General features: G+C 46.5%; 1 protein-coding gene across 3 annotated transcripts in view; it reads left to right on the top strand.

Annotated features, from left to right (window-relative positions):
* The first annotated feature begins 473 nt into the window (after positions 1–473).
* The window catches only part of snama (something that sticks like glue), an 85,069-nt gene continuing 70,363 nt past the window's right edge, over positions 474–15,179 (top strand). For 2 of the 3 annotated variants that reach the window (XM_089586764.1, XM_089586762.1), the window contains exons 1-4: positions 474–772; positions 9,747–9,997; positions 11,274–11,361; positions 12,782–12,824. In XM_089586764.1, the coding sequence (XP_089442890.1) occupies positions 9,832–9,997; positions 11,274–11,361; positions 12,782–12,824 (297 nt within the window). In that variant the 5' untranslated portion in view covers positions 474–772; positions 9,747–9,831. The remainder of the gene's footprint in view (positions 773–9,746; positions 9,998–11,273; positions 11,362–12,781; positions 12,825–15,179) is intronic. The other variant, XM_089586763.1, reaches the window with a different exon arrangement.

The following is a 15,179-nucleotide window of genomic DNA, read 5'->3' as shown; positions in this document are numbered from 1 at the left end:
GTCAAACGGCGGTCCTCAAAGCGCGCCTGATGCGGATCCTTGTAGTGCCGCGGCAAAAACTTTAAATACGAGCACGACACTAGCCACGTGCTCCTGGGGAAACGGCGAAAGCCGCAAGCAAAAACTGCACAGAAATTTCAGCTGGCTGTCGCCGCCGAGCGCACCACGCACGAACGCCATAGCTGCACACGCCTCGAAACGAGCGCGCCGAGGATCACGAAACGAATGCGGCATGCCCGCTCACCACGCACGCGCGGCGCGGCGGGTGCACCTAGCGATTCCCCAGGCGCTCTAGGGAGAGGTCGAGAAAGGCGCGCTGACGCCACGTCCGGTTGAGAACGAGGGCGAAGTCAAAAAACGTCACGGAGAAACGCATCCCATCGACCAATCAGCGTTTCCAGCCTGCCTACCCGCAAACGCTTGTTCCAGCCACCTAGTGGAGATCAGTGGTTAACGCAGATGGCGCTGCGGTAGTTGTTGCTGCCTGACGCACAGGTGATTTTCGTTGTGTGCGTGAGCGGTTGTTCCGTGCTTAAAACGATGTGCACGTAACATTTTTGCGTAGTGCGGATCGGCGGCTACTGTTTTCCCGGTGCGCGCACCTTCGTTCTGCCCTCGAGTCTCGCTGGTATTCAGGAACCTTGGTTCCTCGTCGAAAAATAGTGCCGAGGACTCCACGAGCGTTAGGCTTAGCAGGACGTCGTCGTCTTCCTGTGCGTAGACCAGCGATTCCAGTAGCTGACGGCATCATGCGTTGAAGAGGCCTGTGACGGTGAGTGCCGATTTCCGTGTTTCAGCCACTCGACGAGAATTTAACTTTCTTGCCCTGCTCGTTATTTTCGTGAGCTTTTGCCATGCAGTGGACTGGCGAGATATTTTTTCGCCCAACACCGCTTGACTGTTAGGCCTAAATGTTTTGGAAGTGCGCGATAGTTGCACAAACTTGGATGCATTTGTCTCGTCATTTGTCAGTTTACGAAACACTTTTGACCTACTATGCTCGCATTTAGTGGTCGGTCCGCTACAGTGAATAGTTTTTGTCAGTGGCACCTACCCACAAAACACAAGGGCGGTTGAAACGCCGTAGCATGTCTCGTCGCGGGACGTTTTCACTCGCTCGCCGCTGCTTCCTATGTTTTTGTTCTTTTTTTGTTAATAGCATGGGCATTGAAGGTTCTCGCAACCTCTTGCAAAGTGCGGCCACTTTTAGGTCGCGCCAGGTTATTTTGGGCGTGCATTTGAGGGGAAAATCCCCTGGCGTATATTTTGCCTTCCGAGATACCGTCTCGCCCCGTCGTTCGGGGATGTTTTCATAACCTTCGATTCTAAAATTGCGTTTTTTCGTGGTAGCAGTTGATTTCTCTCTCGCTGTTTGCTCGGAAGCCCTGTTAATACTGCGCACCCAGTGCCAACAATGACGCATAGGCTTTTAATTCGAGCCGGATTGTTAGATTCGGGCGGTCTTATAGAAACATTTCAACACCGTGAGAGACTGCACTTTTGGCAAGGCCGCAATTGGGGTTGTGTTGTATATAGCACGAGCAAATGAGTGGCAGAAAAAATACAGCTGACTTAGTGCAAATTCTAGGAATCGGTTGAACTGCTTCTGCAGTACAGCTATGAACAATGTGGGAAATAGCACGTATCTTATGTTAACAAAATAATTACAATCACTAACAGAACAGTTTGCATACCAGGACTGAATTCGTTTTTACTTCTGTATTGAACTTAAGGGGGGTCATGCTTTTGCTAAAATGCCTGGGAAGCAAATGTATGCTTCTAATTTTGGTGTGGGTAGTAATTGTTAGCTGTAGGCTGATGATGCGTTGCCCATTTCTTTTGCTGTGAGCGCCTCTGTCGACCTAATGAATGTCATTACAGAGGATAGAGTGAAGACCCGTTTAGTGAACTCTTTAACACGACAGGCGTTTTGTGGCATGGATGAATGACTTGACTGTGTGAGGAACACACTCAATGGAAACATTGAGCATGCGTAAATGTATGCATCAATATATGTACAAATGATCCTCTTGCAAATTGGGACAAAAGCGAAGGACAACCCCATTTTTATTGCCATCAGCAGTGTTTCAAGCATGAAGGCTCGAGTGACGAGTGTAGTGATGCCTCTGCGGTGCACTGGTGCGGAGTACCGTTTTTGCATTCTCCCTTCCTAGACTGAAGGATTAACATCTTGGATCACCTCTTTCTGCCTTGCGAAATGTCCTAGCAGAATTGGATCATGATAAAAGCAGTTTAATAGTTGCTCACACCAATGTGTCTGGTTTCTTTAGATGCCCCCATTCTCTTGGTCTGTGGCTTAACAGCCACTTTATATATAATTCCACGAATTGGCACCATTTAAGCTTGTGATAAGCTACCAGGAAACGTTCTGCGGGGTTGAGTTGCGATAAGCTACCACGAAATGTTCACAAGTTGAGATAACTGCCAGATCGTGATCAGTGTGCTTCAGGCCAACTCAAGTCTTGGTCAGCTACGGTAACGTCGCATTTAGAGCTTCAGGTCAGTGTTATGGACGAATCTATATTAAGGTGCTTTAAAAAACAGCAGTTACAATCGGTTATGGCCAACGGCTGGCTGTGTTACTCTGCTGACCAAACACAATGGTAAATGAAACAAGCTTTTTAATGTTCGTCTCGTGATTAGCTTCTTTTTTAGGCAACAAGAAAGGCTTCAACAATGTACTACTTATTTGTCATGGAAGGATTGCGTGTGGTGGTCTTGAGTGAGGGCGAAGCTTCAATTCGCAGTTAAGCTGCGCCATCAGTCTATAGTTACTGCTCCCTGTGCAGTGCACCCTTGATGCAATGCTCAGCTTAAGCTGTCTGGTATGCTCGAAGATCTTGCTTTTTTTTTTTATTCTGCAGAGCAGCTAAGCTAGTGCACATGGCATTTTGCTTAAAGCTGGTGTATCAGGATGACGGTGAAACTTTTTCGAGTGGCTAGTGATTGAACTTACATGCAGTGTGCAAGGAAGCCTACAGTATTGGTATGGTATTAAGGGAGGATCTCTAGTGTAGAGCTGCACTTATTGACCTCTTTAAACTGCTTTCAAAAGAAGGGATTGTAAAGATCCAGCCCTTGGTTGAAAGCTGAGTGAAAAACTGAACGCCTTGAATGCCCCATTCGCAAGATATTTGATAAAGGGTCTCTGAAACACCTATTGAAGAGAGTTGTGTAAACTCGCTCAGTCACTATACATTCTCTTGCTATGAGTGCCTGAGCCAAATAATACACTTCTACACTCAGTACAGATAGAGAACCCATAGTTCACATGAAATTTGAGTCTTTTCCGGTGACTTTTCTGTGCTCGCATGCTCCTGCACATTTTTGTTCAGATATGGCTATTGGTTAGATTCTTTTGGGCGTCACATAGCTACCCAGCATCACAGCTGTGGGTCAGGAGCACGGTGGAAGATATATAGGTGAGGACACAGCGGCACGCGCCGCTCTCAGATAAAGTCCCCTAGTTTCCAGAAGTGCCACGAGATGGCTGTTCGCTCAGCGGCCCGGGCCGTTGTGGGAGGCAGTGCTTTTCTGTGGGAAATGCGCGTTTTGTGAATGCCATTTTCCCGAAACCTGTTGCCCATAAAAAGAAGAAAACACTTTTGCCGCTTCGTTTCTGTACCACTTCGTTGCCAACTGCATCTTCATGAAGCAGCGGCTTCGCGCTGGTTTAGTTGAAGGCGATGAGTTCTGGCGGGTTTTTTGAGCCTACTACAAGAATAATTGCCGGTGCCCTGATAACCGAGTATGTAACCATCGCTCGTCTTTTTTGTTCTCTTGAATTTGGCTCGTTGGTTGGCCCGTTCATTCGTTCGCCTGCTGTGCGCCCTGCTCGTTGTTTCGCTAGTTAGCTCGTTAGTTCATTCTTTAAATAATTGTAACATTTGCTTTCATGCGCGCCGCTCGTTCGTACTTCCATGCACTTGCTTATTATACCATTCGTTTACTCAGTCGTTTGCTTGCTCTTGATTTGTCCGCTCGACTGGATGGTTTTTATTTTTTCGACTTTCTCCCGATAGCACATTCAAGCATGCACATGTTTTAAGTATGTTTTTAGCTGTCCCCTTGCTTTAATTTGCGTTAACTAAAAGTGTAACAACTATGTTTCCAGAGCGCCTACTGTAAAATAACTATGACTCACTTGTCGGGTGATATGCGGCCCACTCCACCACATTGCAACATCAAGCGCACTATTAAACTTATACTCGCTGCTCTGTAAGGCATAAGGAATGATTAACCTTAACAGTATTAACACGCCAATAACATATTATTCTGGTCTTCGCTTCTACCACCGGTGCAAGGGTGCTCTCAAACTTTGACTGTGCCACCGTTTCCAGTAGCAAGATGAAGGTAATGAATTTTATTTACTTTTTGCTACAAATTTCATTTGGACCACACTTTATTGCGTGCCACTGTTTCGTTACTGAATTTTGCTGGTCTTTCCTTTCCGACCCATGCCACTAACTCGTCGCACTGCATATAAGTATTTTTTCTTACACTTACAAAGGCATTATTATCACTCACATCTTATACCCCTGTCACACTAGCAAATTTAATGTCATTCGAATCGAATGACATTAGCACCTAATGTCATTATTCGACTGCTACACGGGAACATGTAATGTCATTAGGTTCGAATGACATTCGCCATCGAATGAGTTGGGGGAACTCATTCGCATTCGATCTCGAACCGAATGCGTACTCTGGACACCAGATATGCAGCAGGAACAAGCGACGCGAAAAAAAATAATGCGCACACTGCCAAACTTAGAAAGTGCATTTATTTAGGTCTGTCAAAAAAAGTTAATGTTTGTGTGAATCTGTTCACACTAGAGGCTGTCGTGGATAGCTGTTACTCTCGGTCTCAGCAGCCTACCGCAGCGGCCGAGCGTGAAGCAGCGTCTTTCCCATGACCGTCGGTCATTTTGCGATGCGTGATTCTTGTTGGTTGGTGTGCCATGTTCATTAAGCTCGAAGGTACTTAAAGACGTAACTGAGCAGTTCACCTTTTGGAAGTCATTTCCAAGCTCTGTGCGTGTCCGCGAGCCGCCATGTCAGCCATTTTGTTTGTTTACATTTATCGGATTTGTGGTTGACTTTGTACTTGGCTTTTGATGGCTAAAGTGGTGCAGAATGGCCGCAAATAATATTTAAAGCTTATAATACGGCACATAAATGTTCTCACCCGCTTTTGAAACACTGCACAACAATTTCAAACATCTTTTATGCGCGCTGATGTCGTTCAGTTGGACTATTTTTTTTTTTACTGATCGTCGATGCCATCATTTTCGAATGACATTATTTTTTTCCGTGTAGCACCGAGAGAGACCGAATGACATTCGATGCATCGAATGACATTAAATTTGCTAGTGTGACAGGGGTATTACTGGCCCATACTTGAAAAGGGCAACCCCGAAATACTTTTTCGTAATCAGGAGCTATTGCTAACAATGTATGCGATCAGAACAGTTACATTGTTCAGTTTACCAAAGCGTTTGCTAACGGTTTCAGTGAGTTTAAGCAAAACAATGAAAATAAAACCTCGTGATTCCACTGAAAGCCACTTGAGGTTTTCAACAAAGCACTTGCGGCCCATTGCTCCAGTTTACCGACCACCACCGTGCCGCTGGGGAAGCACTGGCGTAAAACCGCGCCATCATGGACCGCACTCAGGTTGCTTAAAGTGCTACGACGATGCTGCTGATGACAGCGCAAGGAACAGTCCATGCCATGCGAACGGCTTTTGTGACGTAAACGAGCCGTGCGATATCTGCATGGTTGCTATCGCAACAAGATGTTTCATTTATGTTTTCTTTCTTCGGGCGAAGTTTGCCCGCTTCATCGACACTGGCGCTGCGATCAGCGGCCCGGTTCGGATGACGCGGCTGGTACTTTATCTGGCCGCTTGCGGCCAGTGCGCCGCCCGCGCAGTGTCCTCGCCTATATCTCTTACACCGTGGTCAGGAGGCCGTGTCCCTCGGGCAGTTCCTGTGCGCATAGGAGCAATGGCATTTTAGCGTGCAGAAAGTGACTGGAAGGGAGGGAAAAGGTGCAAAGACGCTGAAATTCATATTTTGTCTGCAGATAACCCTGGCTTCTGCAAAACGTATTAAACATTTCTTGCTGGAGGATATTCGTGAAGTCGCACCCTTCAGCATACCAGGCATACTGCAACTTAAGAGAGCCTCTTTCAGAGCTCCTTTGACTGGCTTGTGGGCAGTTGGATACCGTAAATGACCAATTTTTTCGCAAGCAAAATTCAGCGAGTGGGGCTGAAGCCATATTTGGGAAATATTTCACGAAGCAAGAGTGGCAGGCCGCTTAGTGCTTCAGTGTTTCACGAGAGTCAGTTGAGGACAAACCGCATTGGACATGTTAGACGTCAGAGCAAATACGATGACGCCCGTTATGCCGCGCTACTCATTGACGTGTGTAATGGACTTGGAAGTGTGCAGAGACGCTGTGCTGACTAGATAACAATATGCCATGTATTGTGAAATGTCTGTCTGCATGAATTCTGCTTAGCTGCATTAATTTGTATCAGATACAAGCTGAAGATTGGAACGACGTGCTGCTCTTTTCAGGGTCTTTTTTTTTTTTTTTGTCTGTGAATTGTAAGTTGACATTTTGTCAGATTTATTCGCAAACCTTTTTTTTTTGCAATTTGCATGATTCGCGAAAAATGAGGGAATTAGGTCCTTGTGAAAATTGAGTCATTTGCAGCATTCATTTTATTTTATTACTCCTTCATTGATAAAAGCACAGCTCTGAGGTGTAGGGTGCTATGGAGCTAAATGCTGTCAGAAAAAAGCCAGCAAGGGCAAGATAGATGAAGGATTTCCACAGATTGGATTTGTAAGAATTGCTGTACACAAGTTTTGAAAGGCAGTAAGTGGATGTACTCGGACGCACAGACAAAAATGTAGGAATGGGCAACACTGATGTGAGTCTGCATTCGGGTTGTCTGTTCCATGGTCCTCGTCTGTTTGCTACTTTTCCCATTCCTGTGCAGTTACTTTGTACCATGTCTAGTGCTGGCTTTGATGTGGAATGGTCGGGATCTCACAAATATTCCACTTATGTAGGACTGAAAACTTGCGTGCCATGCAGTGAGAAGCATCAGAAGTGTGTGCATATCTGAAGGTTTGATTGGTGTTAATTATGTGATCATTGCGCAGGCTGTGTTAGAAGTCTAGTTCATGCCTAGGTACACATAAGCAACTCTGGACTGTACAAAAATTTCAAACATAGCATTGCATTAGTATGAAGCGTGCATATTAGTTTGCACTTAATGTTTAAGTGTGACATCAGTTTAATTTGTTTTTTGTTTGGGAAGGAAGGCCTAATAAAGCATTTGATGCTTCCTTTAGTTTTTGAATTGGAAGTCTTTTTCTCATGACTGCAAGCTACAGGCTTTGTGAAAGTTGCATCCATGTCAAAGTATGAAAGTGGTTTATAGCAGACATGCGAGGCTTCTAGAGTTTACAGTAAATACAGTGGCAGTTATTGAACATTCATTTGGCAAGTGCTAGACTTCTTCCTATCTCTGTTGATAAAATTAGAGCGCTCTGTTATGTTGCCTACCATTGCAAGTTATTTTTCTGCGAAGTAGTCGAGAAGACCTGCTGCAGATTGGTGGGCTGTTGAAGTAACGTTCGCCTCTGGGTGCTGCGTTTTTGATTCGCTCGTCTACTGGTGGTGGATCAGTTCTTGCTATGGGCTGTGTTTAGTAAGAGTGTGTTTGATTCCAGGCCTGGAGACTGGAAAGTGAAAAACAACTGTGCACTAAGATTTTGGCGCTTATTAATAAACGTGGATGGTCGACATTAATCCAGAACCCTATATCGATGTGTGCCGGTTAGCTTGCAGTGCTGATTTGCCATGTAGCAATATATATTAACAGCGCAGGTTTTCTTGGCCAATAATTCCACAGAATTTTGGGTGTCTTGTGTGATGAACACTCTCAAGGTTACGTTACTTGTAAACATAAATACCCCCGAAAGCAGAAGGTTTGACAGCCGTCGCCGTAGCTCAGAGGTAGAGCACCGGACGCGTAATTCGGAGGTCGTGGGTTCGGATCCCACCGGCGGCATGTGGTTGTTTTTCCTTCTGCTTTTCTAATCAATTAGCTTTAAGCGATAACATATTCAGTAATATTCTTAATTGATCAACACCACAAAATAAATAATTTAAAAAAAAAACCCTGTGCCCCTTGGTTTCTGTGGCTGTTGGCTTCTGTCATATTGTGTAGTCATAGTGATATCCTGATCTCGAATAATGTGTTCGGAGCAACTTCTTGCAAGCTGTTACGTGTTTAAATTAAGTTTTGGGGATTCCTCGTATTTTGTAGGAACAAACTGATGTGGAAAAAGGTTGCCCAGTTTAGGTAGCCTCTGAAAAAGAGCAGGCACATGGGACCAAGCGGTTACCTTGCTCCTTGGCACTCAAGAGCGGACTGTGGGAAGTATTGGGACAGTGGAAAACTGATAGAGAGATAGTGTGTTGGAGTGCGGTTTATTGTTGCTGAAATTGGCATCAGTCCAACATTTCTACTCTGGTCGTGAAAAGGGTGAATGATAAAACGACCGCATAGCCATGGAGTTCCTCCTTCCGTGAAAAGGACACGCGTGAAGCGTAAGCCAGCTCAGTACACCCACATCACAGTAGTGGCCAGTCCTGTTTCAGGACAGTTAAAAGGTCCCTGAAAGTGGTTTAGAAAGGCTATCAAATGTGTGCATTGTGTAGAGTAAATTCCACTCAGTGTGCATGCCACCTACAAGTCCTTAGAAGTGAGCTGACAATTTACGGATAATTTTTTAAAATTTCCTGCTTTAGTGCCTTGTAATGATCTGCGGAACCGGGCTTTCGCGCGAAACCTCGCACACAATGTTGTGCTGCGCGCGTGACGTACGACGTCAGTTGTAAAGGGCTGTCATACGCTTTCTAAAAACTGCTTGTGTACCACACCTTCTTCACTGCAATGGGAGACTGTGATGCCTCCCCCTTTCCACGCTTTCCTGTATTGTTTAGCCGTGGCGGGAGGTGAGCAGCAAAAGGGGGGGGGGGGGGGGGGGGGGGGGGGGGGGCAGGTTTGGCATGAGGAGGATAGATGCAATATCTTTGAGTATTTCCGCTTTTTTTTTTTACCCTCAGTGGACACTGTTTCAGTGCCCTTCAAGATAGTTTATTTTATTTTGGGTTGGCTTCATCAGGTATGAAAGCTTCTTCTTGTGCATAGAAATGCAGCTGAAATGAACACTCGGGACAGCTCCGTTAAATTTTAGATCTTGTTAAAATTCCATACATTGGCTTCTCGTGACCCCAGTAGAGCTTGTTTGACAGCAAAAGGCGTATTTATTGCTGAGAAATTTTATGTTGATGTTGAAATATTTCTGCTGTCACTAGATTCAAACCTCGTGGTCTTTGTGTGCATTGCGTGATAGCTGGTAGTAGCGTCCTGTGGAGACCCATAACGAAAACTGCACTCGAGGTCGCCGCAGGTAGTGAGAATGATGTATGGATTTCTTGCATTCTTTGGCCGCCTCTACACTTCAACTCATGATTTTAGCGGAGCGAACCTCTTTGTCATTGGGACATTGTAAAACATTGGAAACCCACTTCAAAATGTTCTCTTCCTGTTCTGGGAGTATTTGCCAATAGGACTTCATGCATGAATTGTGGAATCTGAGAGTTCTGACCCTGTTCGCTTGTTTCCCGTGCAGGCAGGTGTTCTGCTGTGCTGTTGACAGCAGCCTTCCGAGTGGCCGGCCGACGTGTCTCGGCGGCTCTTAGAGAGCAGCGGCAACCATGTCGGTGCACTACAAGTTCAAGAGCAGCCTGGACTTTGACACGGTGACCTTTGATGGGCTCCACATCTCCGTGGGCGAGCTCAAGAAGAACATCCTGCAGCAGAAGAAGATTGGCAAGGCTGCCGACTTCGACCTGCAGATCACCAATGCCCAGACCAAAGAAGGTGGGCTGTCCCTCTGCGGCACACACTTTGGTGCTCTTGAAATATGGCTACATGAAGCTTGGTCTTTCGTTTTTTACGTAATGGTGGGAGAGAGAATAAACTTAATTGCAGATTAACCCCTTAACCGTTTTGGACGAGCTGCGCTCGTCCTTGCCCAGCCGTCCCCAAACCGTTTTGGACGACTGTAGCTCGTCCTCGCTGAATAGGTTCTTCCTTTCAGTGTTTCGGACGAGCAGCGCTCGTGTGGGGCTTAGATGGCATTTTACTCGACAGATGGCAGCACTGACCTGATAATTTCGTTTTCTTCTACCGCATAAACGTTTTTTTCGTATGGCAACCTGGGTTTTAAAAATGGCGTCCGGCGGAGGCGATGCGTGTTTTGTTGAGCCGTCTTCTCGGAAAAGACGCTTTTCTTCCTCGTCGCCTTCTGCAAATGATGGTGATTCAGACACCGAAGTGTACATTTTTTTAGGGAGCGAGGACAATAGTGATGACGTTGTGCTGATCAGCTCTTCCGATGAAGAAGAGGACAGCTCTGATGCAACATCGCGAGCACACGTCAGTGGATGTAGATCGACGTCAGCAACATCCCTACGCGACCCCCTCGGTTTCCTTTTTTCGCAGCTCCCGGTTAGACCACTATAAGCTCACCTGATGACTTGATTGAATATATTTATCGCTTATTACCTGCAGGAAGTTGGTTTTCAGCATTGCGAGAAATAATAAACTTCAATATGCTAATTTGACTTCATGTTTGCTTCAAATATTTTTTTAAAGATCGAATGCATGGTTTTTATTGCAATATTAATCAAAATCAGGAATAAAAAAATAAGCAGTTTCATTAAGAAATTCGTTGACATAACAAAACGGTGAAGGGGTTAAGTGACCACTCCCTGGTGAAGCGAGGAGGAAGCACGTCGGACACTTATCTTGCATGCTCGCTAACGTTTGATGAGTCGCAGTTAGTGTGCATTCCCTCGCTTCCTGCTGGCCTGAATGCTGCCATGGTAAGGGTAGCTGGTTTAGGCGTGTTTTGTAGCCAATCTGATAATGAATGTGCATTTACGGAATGGTTTTTTTTTCAGTAATGAATGTGCATTACGGAATGGTTTTTTCTCTTTTTTCGTAAAGAATGTGCATTTACGGAACATTTTTTTTTTTCAGTGTACACATTCGGGAATGGCTTTGATTTTTCAGTAATGAATGTGCATTTATGGAATTGTTTTTTTTTTTTTCGTAATGAATGTGCATTTACGGAAGAATTTTGTTTTTTCAGTGTACACAACCGACGACTTCCTGATCCCCAAGAACACGTCGGTGATTGTCGCCCGTGTCCCCGTCGCCACCACGGGCAGGAAGAACTGGTAAGTGGTGCGCCCATCCCCTCTGCGTGTGTGCTTTGAGACAGTGCAGAGGAACGATCATTAAGGAAGTGTCGATGTTCGGTCTCCTCTCTAGTCTGTGCACAAGTGTGGGGTGTGCAGTGCACTCTCGAGTCTGTGCGTTGAAGGGAAAGCTTCCTGAAATGGTCCCTTTGCAGTATTGCGAAACTCTACTTGAGGTTGTTTTTTCTTGTTGCTTCAAAGGTTTCAGAGCAGCTACTGTTAGAGAACTTAAGTTCAAATTCATGGACAGACAGAATTCTGGTGAAGCCAGGCTCAGGTGACTATAGAGGTTGGCAGTTCAAAGTCTCATGGTGGCCTGTCCGGAGTCGGAAATTCTTGGCACCCTGCGCTGCATCACAGGTCTGACCGCCACCTTGGTCAGTTGCTCCGCAGCCGCTGGGGACGTGAGGGCCGAGGGTTAATTGGTTTGTTCATAGAAGGGTGTGGCCAAGTACTACACCAGGGTGGCCAAATCCTGTTCTGGTGTGGGAGTGCATTGTCACTTCTGGTCACCGAGATCGGCTGCGCCCCAGGCTTGGTTATGCACAGGGTTAATTGGAGAGATATGGGAGAGGCCTTTGTCGTAATCAGGCTGGTGATGTGGTGTGCGCCCCAGGCTTGGTTATGCACAGGGTTAATTGGAGAGATATGGGAGAGGCCTTTGTCGTAATCAGGCTGGTGATGTGGTGTGTAGAGGTTGGGAGGGAATGAGTGGTGGCCACATGACTCGTTGAGTGATGGCGGTAGGTTTTTTTTTTTTCGTTGTTCTCCGGTATTTTGTATCTGCAAGATAGTATTCATTGGATGTGCAGTGAAGGAAGCTTCATCATTAAAAGGGGGATTGGGGTGGTGGGAATACTGAACTTGTGAAGTTGAGGCATATCCAATAGTCATGCATTGCAGTCTTTCCCAAAGGTGAGTTTCCTCATGTTAATGGCATTGAATTTCTGTTCAAAAAATTTTGCAAACTTTGCACAAGTGAACCATTTCTACTGACTTGCACACTTCAACCTGCTGGTATTATTGCCTAAAAACTGTTGGAACTTTATCGTAAGCGGCCGTAATGCAGAAAAAAGTGCAGTTTCTAACTGCTTTTGGCGCGTGGTGATGTTAAAGGCAGCCCTTTGGTTGGCGTTGAATTTTACAATCTTGCTAACTTTTCTTTGGGACACGCGTCAGGTGACATGCTCTCTATGGCCATGAAGTAGCTTCTTATGCTCTGAGGCCCTGACACTTGTGTTCTTCAGGGTGTATGTCTCTGGCTGACTGTGCCTTCCTTGTTCCTCTTTTTTCCCCCCTCCACCCTTTCATCTGGGCAAACACCGTTGCTGTCTTGGCGGGATCCACCGTGGTGACTTCTCCCTCGTCTCTTCGGGCCCCCCCCCCCCCCCCCCACCAGCAGCAGGGAGCGCAACCGTGATGGCGAGCACACAGTCCCGGACGTATGTAGCCCACTCTGGGGGAAACATGCAAAAACCCCTCCTCTACTACTACTACTCTCCAGATGATTTGTGTCTTCTCTCCTCCCTGTGTCTCTGTCTTGCGATGATGATGATGATGCCTAGCCTCTGCCACCGCCATCTTTGTTGCACGGGGGAAGCGCAGCAAGAGAGGGAGAGGCCCCCCCCCCATGTCGACCGCCACGAAGCGCTGTTTTACACGAAGCGCCACAGCCTTCTGCCGTTCGCCTCGCTCGCAGAAGGCCGTCTTGCACGCTTGAAGCAAGCAGATTGCATTTCCGCGTTTATTATTATTATTATTATTGCCGTCTTTTATGAACGGGGACGGGCAGGTTGAATTGCGAGGTTTATGAATGTTTCGCTGGCGTTTTTTTTCTTTTCTTTTTTGGGGCTTTGTGTGTGCCTGATGTGCACGACGGAATGATTGCCGCGCATTGTTTGCTGGTCGGTTTACAGCGTCACCGAGGTACGGTAGCAGTTTCCGCGTTACGCGGGTGTGCGTATGCCTTATAGGTGTGATGACACCAAGTACGATGTGTAGTGACTGCATGTCTTTACATTGAGGAGTGCTCGAGCAGAGCTGTGGTTCTTTGCTGAGATGTCTGGGTTCGTTGAACTGGTGATATTACGCGGACCTGGAACTGCGTAGTATGGTTTCTGGGACCTGCATTTTGCAAGTTGGGTGAGTTGGTTTGGTTTTTGCCTCTGACTGTGATGGAAACATTGAGTTTGTATCTGCTGTGGCTAGCACTGCTACTACTGCCTTTTCGTTTTGTACAACGTTGCGGTGAAACTTTTTTGGATGCTGTAACAGTTTGTCATAGCAGGCTGTGCTGGTTGTGGCATTTGTTGCTGTTTTTCTCTCGGTTGCTCTTAAGTCAGCCTCATATTTTAGATGTGGTTGTTTTAAGGGAAAATGTGTTCAAAGCTGTTTACCTTTATATGCACATAATATAATGATATCTTGGATTGCATATGCAGCTGTGCTGGCGCCAGAATAAGGGTCATTCCCACATTCCGTATGCAGTGAAACCTAGATTTTTTTGTGTCGGTTTGTTTGAAACTGGTTAATTAGAAGCATTTCAGAGTGGAGTTGGCACTGAAGGTGCTGCGCTGTCAGCTGTAGTGAATGCCTGCCATACTCCTTTTCACACATCGTGTGCAATGCTGCCAAAGCTAGTACGAGATTGCCTCTCACAAGATTGTGTTACGTCACGCGGCGTTCCTGGGGTGTATTTGCGGACCGTTTCTTGCACTCTCTGTGGGAGCCTCTGTTGTAGTCATGCGGCCAAATCACTTGGGAGAACCCCTCTAGAGCATGATTACAGTGCGGCTCTTTCAAGCATGCCTACCAAGGTATCGCATGATTTCTAGATAAGTTCTGCAGCGGAACATATGTGCTTGTCACGAAAGTGTTATTGACATCCCGAACCAAAGAGTGCACAGGCTTACATAGACATCTTTGGGGAGATGCTGTCAAAGCATCCTATTGCAGCATTTATTCGTGTTTTTCTGTGGAGACATTTCGTTGAAAGTTCATCAGAACGAAGGTCTGCATACACAGGTTTCACTTTGTTCAGGATGTCATTGGAAAAACCTCCCCTGTGCTTATAGCATCCTGTGCCCAGAGCTTTCACTCTGTGCCGTGTGTCGCGATGCTTGTGTTGCATTTTCGGAAAGACTTGCGCACCATCTCTGCGGGGAGAGATTTCCACGCCGACGACACCCAACCACAAACTTTCGCAAGCGGTGGACATGGTGGGGGTGGTTGGGTTGTCACCCAGCGTCCATTCGTTATAGAGTTCGTGCACTGTATCTTTAAACGGCTTATTTAGCATGTCTGATGGCTGCAGCACAGATGTGAGTCCACCAGGGATGACCACGAGGTCTGTCTTGTCATTGGCCAGGGCCCGCTTTACGTTGGCTGTGAGGTGGCCTCGAAACGAGTCCAGAACGAGCATGTTTGCTCGCTCAAAGAGAGCACCAGGTCGCCGTTTCTAGACGAGCCGGATTCACTCCGGCATTAATGATTCGGTCATAAAACCCTTTTCATTAACCCGGACGATGACATCTCGTGGGAACTCCCCTTTCGGCAATTTTTCCCTTGTAAAAATGGTGAAAGGGGGCATCTTTTTCCCATCGGCTTCGCGCTCGAGCATCACAGTGAATCGCGAGGGCTCATTGCCCCTTAGGAGCTTGACTTGCTTAGGTCCTTTCTCGGAAACAGTCCGGCTTGGAGGCATATCGAACCGCACTGGCGTTTCGTCGGCGTTTCTGAAAGGGGGCATCTTGTTCCCATCGGCTTCGCGCGCGAGCATCACAGTGAATCGCGAATGC

This window comes from Amblyomma mixtum, chromosome 4, assembly GCF_055824585.1.
Source record: "Amblyomma mixtum isolate Tamu chromosome 4, ASM5582458v1, whole genome shotgun sequence".
NCBI classification, from domain to species: Eukaryota; Metazoa; Arthropoda; class Arachnida; order Ixodida; family Ixodidae; genus Amblyomma; species Amblyomma mixtum.
The sequence above is the reverse complement of the archived record's forward strand: the minus strand, read 5'-3'. Positions and strand labels throughout refer to the sequence as shown.